The following is a 12,328-nucleotide window of genomic DNA, read 5'->3' on the forward strand; positions in this document are numbered from 1 at the left end:
GGAAAAACAGGGGAAATGATAAAAACAATTGACTTAGGCAATACAAATTTAATTAATATTTGGAGAAAATAGAAAAGTGAATACACTCACTTAAGTAAGCATGAAAAATTCATCAGTAAAAAATGTACTGCCAGAAGGTAGCAATAAAATTAGAATAGAAGAACTGCTGCCGCCAATCTAATTTATGCAAAATGTTATCATCTAGTTGTAATACTGTTAACGAGCAATTAGATAACTCTTTTTCTTTATTCTTTGATCTTTGAAGGCACACTTTTAAGCAAACATTCGTTGTCTTACATTTGTTTGAATGCGGGAGAAATACGAATAACTATTTATATTGCAAATGAAGTGGCAGAAAATGCAAATGAAAATATGACGATTCTAAATGGAAGAGTAACGTAATTAATTATAAACGTTTGTGAAAAGTTTTGAACTTCTACAAGTAAACTCTACTTATTATTTATATATTTATAAAAGTAAGAATTTTTTCTCTCAATTGGCCGATCATTTGTAGATTCATTAGGGCTGTATGAAGCAGGAGAGGCGAAAAATATACACTACCCTCGCAGGACTCAAACCCTGGACTTCTCGGATACACGTCGACTATGCTTCCAATTGCATCACTAAGGCATGCTGATAGAAAGTAGAAATACCTTACACATTTACTTCTAAAGCATTTGTCAGGAATGTCAGGAAGGACCCGTCGATCATTTCGCTATTTCCTCGCTGAGAATATTGCCCACAGTGCAACCACAGAGAATAGACCCGCATTACACCCGAAACAAGTGGGGAGAAATAACATATAAATAACTAAGCTTTACGATGAACTTTGCATTTCGAATTAAAAGTACTTTGCATTTCGAATTAAAAGTCAGCCTTGCTAACCACAATATTGCGAATGCGACAAAATTAACAAATTACACAACAATTTGGATAAGTAGGATTCTGTCTCGAACTATGCGAGGAGTAATAAATTAATTATAAAATACTGTACTTCCAGTGTTTGGAAATTTCAAGTTATTATCATTATTTTAACTCAGTGTCATTATTTCAAGAAAAAAAGCTAGTTTAAACTTCCTGATGTATTATTCATTAATAGCGTAATCATTATTATGAATTAAATAAACTTTTACTTTTAGTACTATTTTTTATTTCTATGAAAGATAAACAAGAAGTATTTTATTGTTCTTAAAGTTTTTTCTCTGTTTATTAATTGTCACAAAATTCTGGACTTTTATTGTGCTATCAATCAAGCTTTTATCTTATTAAATTATTTAAAGTCTTCCAAATTTATGTAATTATTCTGGCTATAGAATAAAACCTTAATTGTTGTAATAATGCTGTCTAACCAGAAAATGCATGTATATAATATCTTTATTTATTTTTGATAAATACTTAAAATACGTTACAACGTTTAACAATAAAACAGAACAACGCTAAGTATGAATTTTAAATAAATTAGTTGTCATTTCTTGGCAATCAGTGACACATATGAAGTCATTATTTAAAGAAAATCCAACGAATTCCAATTCAACTAGAAATTATCACTGTAATACAAATGATAGTAGGAAATAATATAAATAATTTTAGCTAAAACCAATCATTTCCTAGCCAGGAATCTATCAATTTGTTTCTCTTAAAGGAGAAATATATAAGCATATTAAATTTTTAAAGATGCCAATAGAATAAAAAAAATCATGCGTACAACTTTCAAGAGTTTTATTAAATAATTAATACTGGATTAATGTTTAACTTCTAGCATTATCAATCTTTTTTCTTCCCTTACACATAAGGTATTTACAACTTTCAGTTTGTTTCTATTGCTATTAATTTCGATAGAATGTATTCAGTAAAGGAAACTAATCATTGTTCAGACTTGATACAGCTCCTTATAAAACTGCTGTCTTTGAACTGTATTTTATGAATTCTTTATAATTTTTATACATTACGTTCGAAAGAAAGACTCTGTCTTTTCTGCGGTATTTTAATTTTTGAGTCAAAACGTTTCATCATCATGCAAATATTCCGCGACAAACTGTTCGTATCCCATTCATAAGAATCCAAGTTTCTGTCTTTCCAAGTGGCGTGTGGCTTCTCTTCAACGTGTTTGATAAAGCATATTGTTTGATATGTGAAAATGTGACTTGATTATTTGCTTTGTGCTTTAAAATTGGGGCACAATCTGTCGAGGCAGTACGCTCAACCTTTAGTGAAAATGTACCTAAAATCCGAAGAATAGGAAAATGTTTGAGACACTTAGATACGGTTATCTAAACTTGAAGTTGCCTCACGTAACGGAATCCTTTGATTCTTTCTTGTGATCATTTGAACAAAACGGCTAATAAAAGAACTAAATTAACAGAAGGGCTTGCAAATTTTGTGTGAAAATCTCTCCGAAAAATAGAGCTATTTAAAAGGCTGAAAGGTACAAGTATTCTTAAATAATGTGTAGAATTTGAAACTGCTTGTAAAACTGAACTACACAGTACAGCAAAAAACTTTTATTTTATACAGACAGACATATTGTCCATATTTTGTATAGCATCAATATATGTCTCCACACACTGATATTCACATCGTTTAGGCACCCGCAAAATTAGTTGTGCGTAGAATGTCCAAACGATATTTTAGTTTCTGCTATGTGTGCTGAAGAATGTGCTTCGGTTGTATTCAAAGGGTGCAGTAATACGTGCTCAAAATGTCATCAACATACGTAACTTTAGTCTAGTAGACCATATTCTTGATATAGCTTCATAGAAAAAGATTGAATTTTTGATAATAGGTACCATTACGGTGACGTCATTTTTGTTTACTCGACCCACTAGTGCCGCTACTTGTAGTAATCCGAAACTAAGGCATAGTTGTCAAACTCAGACAATTGCCATTTCCTTTCTTGTGAAAAGAATAAAATTGTATTTTTCATGTTACCTGACGACGAATCTGTGTACGTCAGTTATGGACATGCTGTATTTTCATGGGTGTATGCAAGAAGCAAACATAGAAGCTATCTGAGATATGCTCTCGTTGTATCTGCAAAACAGAAATGACGCATTTTCGAAAGTGATAAAAGTGTCTGATGAAAACGGATCTTGTGTAACGTTAAAAAAAATCGGTGCAGTAGCTAATGACATAGATGAAATTCCTCGGTCATTTTCAAAACATACGCTAATGATTAAAACTTTAAATTTAGTTACTAGTTCGGGAATTATTAGAATAATTTACAGAGTAAACAACCAGATCCCATGGCACTTAAAGTAATACTAATACTGAATCTATATGCTCCTTGAGAGGTTTTAAATTAATTACTTTTGTTTTTTATCATTTGCATTTCTCGCTTCTTCTGAAATCTTCTGCATTTCCTTATAGCAAATGCAGTTTAGCAGAATAGTAAACATCAGATAAAGCCAAAAGTTTTGCAAATACACCTATTAGATAGCTGGAAAAAATTTTACCCTGTTACTTGTTAGTTAGGGATGATAAAAGTTTCCTGCACGTTTTAAGTTTGGATATGTCGAATTTAGTGTCCTGGTTGAGGAAATTCACAGAAGGCATGTTACTTAAGAAAAATATCGTTAAATTAATTTAAGCCTATTAAATGTAAAGGACCTTGGATTTTGACTTTTTGTTTTACATGCAAGATCTTACCAAAAACGCATATACCAATAAAAGTAGTTTCATATGTTTTAAAAGTTGAATGATTGTTATACCAGTAAAACCACTCTTAGGGCATAGGCAGAAATTCGCCAATCATCAATAGGTTTTTAGCAATTGAGTAGTTTGAAAATTTTAAGATACGTTTAGGCTCAGACTAGAACTCTACATCATGACTTATGTACAACTGAATACCATTTCTTAAAATATTTGATGCCCATGACATCAATTAAATATCATAAATAATATAAATAACAATGAATGACTAATACACCATGTCTATTATTAAATGTGCATGTAAATAGGGAAAATCGGTATTTTAATCGCGATAAATTCTATATTCAATGGCCTCCACTGCTGATAACCGTATCCGTAAGAGAACTCCTTCTAAATGTGACCAGTACTTCTGAGACAGTAAACAAGCAACGTCAAAGAATATCACCTCTCTAAGACGATCAACATCTCAGATAATAAAAATCATCTAAAATTACAAGAGATCGTCTCAGAGAAATGCACTGTTTTTTGCAGTATAATATGTCCCTTTGGTAATATGTGTTTTCTCTGATTGCAGATTTTTGCGACTTACATGCACTGAATTGAATAGTAGATGATGTGAAGGTCTGAGGTGCTCGTTATTCTTCAGCTTTCAGAGATGAAGTGGACCTCTTAAAAGATTTCAGAAGTCATTTTTCAGAAGTGAGATTAGCTTGTAAAGAGTGACTCTATCTCTTCCAGTATGCCACTTACGTCCAAAAAAGAGAAGGAACCAAAAGAAAAAGAAAAGGAGAAAGAGAAAGAAAACAAGGATGACAAGCCTATGGACTGTAAGATTATGTTTGATTTAGTTATTGTTTTAATCTGAACTGAATTATTTTCTAAACCTCTCGAAGGAAGTAATATTGAGCTGTTTATTATTTTCTGTTCACGAATTTCAAGTCCTAGCATATTAGAAAGTATTACCACTGAAATTATTTGCTGAAAGTCTCGTACACAAGCTATCCAATGAAATAAAAGCCCAGCTGGGTTTTGTATAAATCACTCTTTCCTATATTAAATAAGTGTACAAGTCTCTTAGTAGTGTTAATTTACGATAAAGTTGTAACATAGTAAATTTATTTCTACCACTTGATTTTTTTTTTCATTTTGAACAGCTGCGTTTAAGTAAAAGGTTTTTGCACTATCTAATGATTAATTCTCTAACTAGTAGGCTGATTGTAACCACTTAGCTTAAAATTGTTTCAGGTGAAAAACTGAAGGTTGCATGCTAAAATCAGATTGCAGTTTATTTGCAACCATATAGATTTTTCTATTTTTAGTTTCTTCCAGCTTATTGAAACGTTAAAGGTAAGTTCTTAAGGTATTAAACTGTTATGTGAAGCTTTCAGGTTGAAATTGTTTTGGCAACCCACATATGTTAATTTGTTAAAGATGTCATTATAAATGCACTGTCAGTACCCTAAAAATGGATCCTTCAGATACTCCAATGTAGTATTAATCTCTGTTCAGATCCCACGATCCTATTTTGCAAAATGGTTTATATATAGTTCTTTTTTCTACAGAATCTATAAATGCTTTTAATATCATTTGTTCAGGTAAACGATAAATCAGTAGACAATGACGCAGAGGAATTATAGAAATAATGGAAGAACCAACTGCGCTACAATAAAATTCATTGAAAGTATAGCGAATTATTGCCTCACCCATACTTGCTGTCGTATTTAACTAGTTATACGTACGACTAGCAGTCGGAAATATCCGGAGCTCAAATCTCGGATAGGATACAGCTGATTCTTTATAAGTCTTGCTAAAACACCAATGTCGCTAAAAATGGATATATATTCAGATAGAACAAACACTAGAAGTATTTTGCTTTCAAATAAAGTCTTTTCTTATAACTATTTTATCAACAGCTATCCGGAATTGAGGAAACGCTATTAAATATGTTGACCTATTAAATAAAACTAATTTTGTTTCAGTGAACATAAATTTCCGCTCACATATTTTAGCAAACTATAAAACATTTTCTACAAAATTAAAAGTCGAAACAGCCATTAAAACGTATCAGGTAATAAAAAGTACTATATAAAGAACTATAAAATCATTTGCTATTATTAGCTGTGACAACAAAGTGTTAATAAAATTGGACTGACTTCCAAACAAATTGCGTTAGATATGTCGTTAAATTTTTATTTCGGAACAGTAAACGTAAAAATGCGCAATATAATAATTTTTATCTCGGACGCACCTTATCGTGCATCCAAACCTTATGGTGCTAGTCGGACATGCTTCCAGTTACACCATGAAGGCAAGCAGGAATTATGAAAGCGAAGAAGAGCATGCTGCAAGGAGAGAGAAAATACATAACATTCCCCTTTAAAGGGTGACTGGAAAGATGAGAACCCAATAGCTAAATCCTGGTGGTGGCGAATTATCAACCACTACATTTTATTTTGAGCGGCATTAATTAATATCAGGTCAGAGAAGTCATTAGGTTTTTGCTTCAGGAGATTTGAAAAATATGCAACGCTCCCTTCCCCCCGGTCCAAAGTTGTAAACTTCATTTTTGTTTTTCTATGAAATGGCTCCATACTATTAATAGCTATTTCATAAGTCAGACTTCTCTCATATGCTGCACTACGTAATTATGGAATATTGATTTATTTAACAAAATCTTTTAATTTTGGTTCTAAATATGTTATTTTATTCTTCTTTTTCTAGTGAAAATTAATGCATAGCAACAACACATTTAAAATCTATAGAATATTTGTTTGCATGGGATAAAAGGCAACATCCCTCTTTTTGAATCTGAAGATGTTGAATATTGTAAGAGATGATAGTGGACTAAAGATGGATACTTAAAAAATGGCTTACAGAAATTCGATGGAACGTTTTAATTATAATAATGACCATAATTAATTTTCATTTTAAGACCATTAGTACAATATTTAATTCGTCATTTAAGTTCTGATTTACTCTAATCCTATGTCGTCAAAGAAGAGATCTTCTTAAATTATCAAGTTTAAAACCATTATAATAATTCTTTTTCAGAAATTACCTAATTTTGTGGGCTGCGTTCTTCTCATAACGCTTTTATAAGCCTGAGAACGCATCAGAAAATTTAATAGAGATAACTGAATAAATGTAATCAAATTTATTTATGCTTTCTATTGTTAAATTTTTTAGTTTGATTCAGGCTGGGCCTTTTGATGAAGCTAGATGCTCTGTTTTTACTATAATACAGTGCAAACTGATTACAATAAAACATTATACAATGTGTTTCAACGACATGCACGATTATGGTTGATTGGGGATTGGTGTTTCCAGCTTGATAATTGAATCAAATTAGTAGGATCTTCAAAATATGAGAATTTTAATGATGAGATACATTATTGTGAAAACATAGCAAACTAAATTCTTACATGAGCGTAATCCAGATCTGACAGTCGTATCAATGTAAGATATCCCGCAGAACTTTGCGAATTATAGGGAAGTTACTAAACGACAAATTTCTTAGAAAGTTAAGAGAAAAAAAATAGAAAGGAAAAAGAAAACATTTGAACGTAGCAGTTAATGTTCTAATATTTTCACTCGTTACTTAGATAATGATTAATGGAACTTAAATAAATGAATTGCTAGTTCTGTATTACTTTATTATTCGAGGTTTTCCAGCGTGGCACTGAATAATCAAGAACAAAATGATATATTCCTTGCTAGTGTAAAAAGAAGTTTTATGCAACGTACTATTTGTCAGTCTTCGCGTAGCCAGTTATTTTATTGAGATATACGACCAGTTTAAGCCATTCCAGTATTTCTGGTTTCATTTGCTGATTTTCTTACTAGCATAAAAAATATATTATTCAAAGAAATGCAAATTTATTTGCGATTATCAGAATGTGGGATTCACGTTCTCACTTTCTTGTTGAACTTATGCTGTGAAGTAAGATCGTCTTCAGTTTGTGCTTTATAAATGTCATTTTCTTTTAAATTATGCAATCAAATGTCAGTTCTTTCTAAGGTTAACCGACACATACGACACTGCAAACATTTCTGGAAAGTAGCTCTAATTGCAGTAGCTTTTGCTTTGTTTATTGCAGTATTCTAATGCTCATTGCGCCATTTCTCGTTCATTTTTTTCCATTTCATTACTTTCTTGAAAGTATTCATCAGAAAACTGGCCATTTAGCCATCTCATGCTTCAGAGTGTTGTTTAAAATACACCAAGTGGTAAATGATATCACACTCAGAAGAAAAGGGAAGAACACGTAAGACGTAGGCCACTCGAGAAGAGAACATATATTTTTAGTTTCAAGTTAGAAGCCAACTTTCGTTAATCACTAAACCGTTCTAAACGGCTTGTGTTGAGCTATTGGTTAAGGTATTAACTTAAAAGGTTGTAGGGATTTGTATTTAATTTCAATAACCTGTTAATTTAAGTTTATTTTCTTTCTTATAAGCCTTCATTCCTCTAATTGTCAATGCCAGAACATTTAAATTTGGTAGCGGGCGTGAAGTAATGCAAATTCTACCTTGAGGAGAAAAGGTTTAAACACTGAGTTCTAGAATGGAAAGTTAGAAAGTTTGGGTAAGCCCTGTACTTTTGTAGCGGGAGCTTCTGATTCTGCATTTATTGCTGGTAAAAGTGGCGTAACAGCTATTACTGTGGTGCCACTAGATTTCGACGCGGTCTTAGGTAACAGGATTATCCGAGCCTTGTAATTCTACTGCTTGTTAATATCGTCGAACTTTTAGTTTAGTTCTTGTTATTTGAGTTACCGTCCGAGTGAGGCGTAGTGTGTTAGCATGAAGTTGACTCATTCTGAATTTTAAAGAGTTAATAAAGTGTTCATTTTACCCTTGTCCTGTGTGGTTTCTACACGATCTTCACCTGTCACGTCAGAAGATAAACAAGTAGATATTATAGGGTAACTAAATCATATAAAAGGAAACAGGCACTTCTTTTCCAAGTTATTATCTCCTTCACGAATCTGATATCAAGAACTTAATTGCAGCGTTGTATTTCTATAATATCCTAGATTAAATTCGCACAATATACGTTGTCTTTCCCATTTAAAAAGTTAAATTCAATAAGAATGCGGTGATGTTCCATCAAAGGTAACGCTTTCTACTCATCAAACATTTATACCGAGCACTTAGTAGTTCAATTCCTGCAATGGTTTGCGAAATAGCACAAACAAAAAACGATACCCCACTGAAGTTGCTCAAAGAATTATCTTGAGGTCACAACTGATGATCCTTTTAACTGGCTTCTCCATATCAAGTACGTAACGAATAAACCAATTAAGCTTTCTAAATCGTGACAGAGAACTATGGACCTCACATGGTGAGTGTCAAAACAGGATGCAGAAAATATGACACCGTTCGGTAGCAGTACGGATTGCTTTGCATTGTACATGGAGCTTCAATTCTACAGAGCAACTAACAAATCATCTTCAAATATGCCAAAAATTCTTATTTTTAATATGTCGTGCGCGTACAGGACACCCTGTATAACCTAATTAACATATAAATTTCAATTATTAAATAAGCATTATATAATTCATTAAAAATTAAAATACTTACCTTACTCGAGAAAACCTTCTGTAATTATTTTGCCTGTTATTCTTCCCATGTGCGCAGCGATCTGATTTCGCTAAAAAAAATCAGAGAATAACACAAACTCGGTATCGCGCACAACCACAGCACTGCTCACTGACCATGACTACGAACAGTGTAAACTTAAAAATATAGTCCAACGAAACACTACAACATAACGAAAATAAAAGAGAGATTATTTTTTCATTCTTAAACAATATCAGATATCAATCACAAACAGACAGAATGTGACCGAGAAAGAAATATCCTACAATCCTATCGATTCAGGTTAACGAAATAAATAAATAAACACATTTGTAATTATCGAACAACGAAAGTAAAGTTACCAGAATAAAATTATTACCTAACATACAGTCTTTGTAACCATTCCTAAACTCGAATCATACAAAATCATTTCCGCTCTTATCCAGCCATTGTATAGTACCATTACACTACACGTACTCAATTCATTCCTCAGAAACCCGAACAAACCGACCTTGTAATTCGATGCTTAAATTCACTTCGCTTAACTTTGCACATTCAAAATCATCTCTACAATTTTTTTCGCTTCGCCAGTATCACATTCCTTTGACGAATCGAACATTCATACGACGTTGCAATCAGAAGTTTTTTCATACACCACTTCAGACATGCTTTTTGACCCTTTCATTCTAGCTGATAAAAGTCAACTTTTCATCCTACTGTAGATCTTACTACAGACTGATCAAAGAATTATTTCCTTCCACTTGAGCAGTTACAGCTATAAATTTTAAATCATTCATTCAATATTATCAATTGTTTGAGGAATCTTAATAATATTCTTTTAAGTAGGAATTCTTTGTGTTGAATGCTAACAGTAGTACACAAAACAGCAGATTTAAAATAAAAAGCATCTCTCGCAGTAACATTTAAAACCAAACATTATAACTTAAATTTGCTTCCAATAGGAACATTGAATAAATTTCCTTCGTTATCAAATATTCCTCTTTCAAATAATAACTGTATGAACATTTTATATTAAAGCAGCTAAAGTAAAATTGTAACCTGCTTCTAGCAAGAAGCGTTAGAACATACGTCATAAAAAGGCGTGACCGATTCTAAGGCCATTAAACAACATCTATAATTTGGACAACATCTTGAAATCTTCAGCTAAAGTCTTTTAAATAGAATCTAGTCCTTATAACAGGGTTTTACAGGTTCTGTTCTGATATTATTGAATGGCTAGGTTTTCTGTTTTTATTAATTTCTAGAACATATAATGTGTATGTTCTTGAAAACACAATGACCAAATTGTAATTATTTTTAATACTTCAGTAGATGATTTCATCGTCAAATTACACTGAGTGAGCTTTATTTGTATACTACAATACTCTACAAAAATTTGATAAATCGCTTGTAAATGCACATTCTAAATTTAGAATTATTCTTTAAAAGAAAGTTTAGTTATCCTATTTCTAACAAAAATTTATAAACAGCTGATGAAATCGGCGGAAATGATTTCTTTTCATAAGGTTCTAACTATATTTTCATTAGCTTTATTCGCTGTTGAGTCAACTAGAAAAAACGTTTTGAAATTTTTATTTCAGTATTTATTAAGAAACCATCGATTTATTATTAGCTATATTCGAACTATTACTGTTCTGTCATTGCACGAAGAATGAAAATTGAATCTATGTCATAAATAGTCCAGGAAGTTCCACGAACAGATGTTGAAACAACAATTGCACATTCTCGATATTCCCATTTAATTTTAAGCTTCTACTGTATTTAGAAAAGTATTCTTGAGAAAGAAGAGTAAGAAAAATATTTCGTTGCTACGGAAACACCACCCACAGGAATGAGAATAGCTTTTATTCCATGAAATTGCTATTGATAAAATTAGATATTAAGTACACACCTATTGTGATATATTATCCTTTCCTATTATAATCCGAAAATATGGAAAAAATACCCACTAAAATGCTACTTATATAAAAATATGCTTGCAATGAAATTTTTTATATACATAGTATATCCAGTATTATGTTAATTTTTGGAATAGAAGGTTTTGTTCTCACACCTCCCTAGTTTGCTGTACTGGAATTTTATGTATCTAATGATACGAAGGAGTACTGACGAAAGTCATTATTCACATCTAGCATAATTTTAAATTAATAACATGTCCCGGGAAGAAATAAAAAGAAATGCATAAAATGTTTCAAAGAAGAAATTTATTCTAATTTTTATGCATTCAACTTTAGTATTGTTTATAACTCCAACGAGTTCATGACTACTAGAGATACCGCACCGTTTTGTTTTGTGCTTCTAATAACAAACACATGATTTATTCGTATATAAATACTGCTCAACAGAAACTTTTGGTAGATTTTATTAAATAACAGCTATATATGGAAATGAACAATAATTTTAAAAATTAATTCTCTGGATAAATCTAGAGAACTGGTAAAAGAATTATTGGGAAATGTGTAAAAGAAGTTTATTAAATATTAACTTTTTTTATTTCTTAAATCGATAAATAAAAGCTTTTAATTGCATGGTTTTAATAAAATACTTCTTGGTTATATACCATTGAAATTAAAATATTAAGCCTGCTACCAATGACGGATTTGATTTTGAATCAAAATTGTAAAACAAAAATTTCAGTGAACGATACGTTAGCATTTTATATGTATGCCTTTCCTATGCATCACTTTTGTTGTTCCCTAAATATTCTGTTTACGTTCCATTTCAATGCTTTAATGGGCACTGTATGCATTTATGTAGTCATATATAATCAAGAAAATTGTGAAAAGCCGAAAAAAAAATTCAGATAATTTAATTAAAATAGCCTGGCTTTAAACGTTTTCGTATAAATCTGTTTTACTTTGTAGAGTCATTAGGTTATTTTCAATGTCAGGCAGCTGAAAAAATATGCAATTGCCTGCTCGGGACTCGAACCTGAGCCTCATGAATACGCACCGAGTGTGCCACCTTTACATTGCGAAGGCATGCTGGAAGGAGGGAGAAAATACCTTATATACCCCCCTTTTAAAGGGTGACTTGGGATTAGAGGACCCAATCTCCAAATCCTGGTGGTGACGAATTA

At 31.7% G+C, this 12,328-nt stretch overlaps 1 protein-coding gene across 5 annotated transcripts in view; it reads left to right on the forward strand.

Moving 5' to 3' along the window:
• Window positions 1-12,328, forward strand: part of LOC118203290 (cAMP-dependent protein kinase catalytic subunit alpha-like) — a 367,556-nt gene that overhangs the window by 241,303 nt on the left and 113,925 nt on the right. For all 5 annotated transcript variants that reach the window (XM_085818642.1, XM_085818643.1, XM_085818641.1 and 2 more), the window contains one exon: window positions 4,223-4,475. In XM_085818642.1, the coding sequence (XP_085674768.1) occupies window positions 4,388-4,475 (88 nt within the window). In that variant the 5' untranslated portion in view covers window positions 4,223-4,387. The remainder of the gene's footprint in view (window positions 1-4,222; window positions 4,476-12,328) is intronic.

This window comes from Stegodyphus dumicola, chromosome 6, assembly GCF_044657685.1.
Source record: "Stegodyphus dumicola isolate Sdum_Otavi_A_Nest chromosome 6, ASM4465768v1".
Classification (NCBI taxonomy): Eukaryota; Metazoa; Arthropoda; class Arachnida; order Araneae; family Eresidae; genus Stegodyphus; species Stegodyphus dumicola.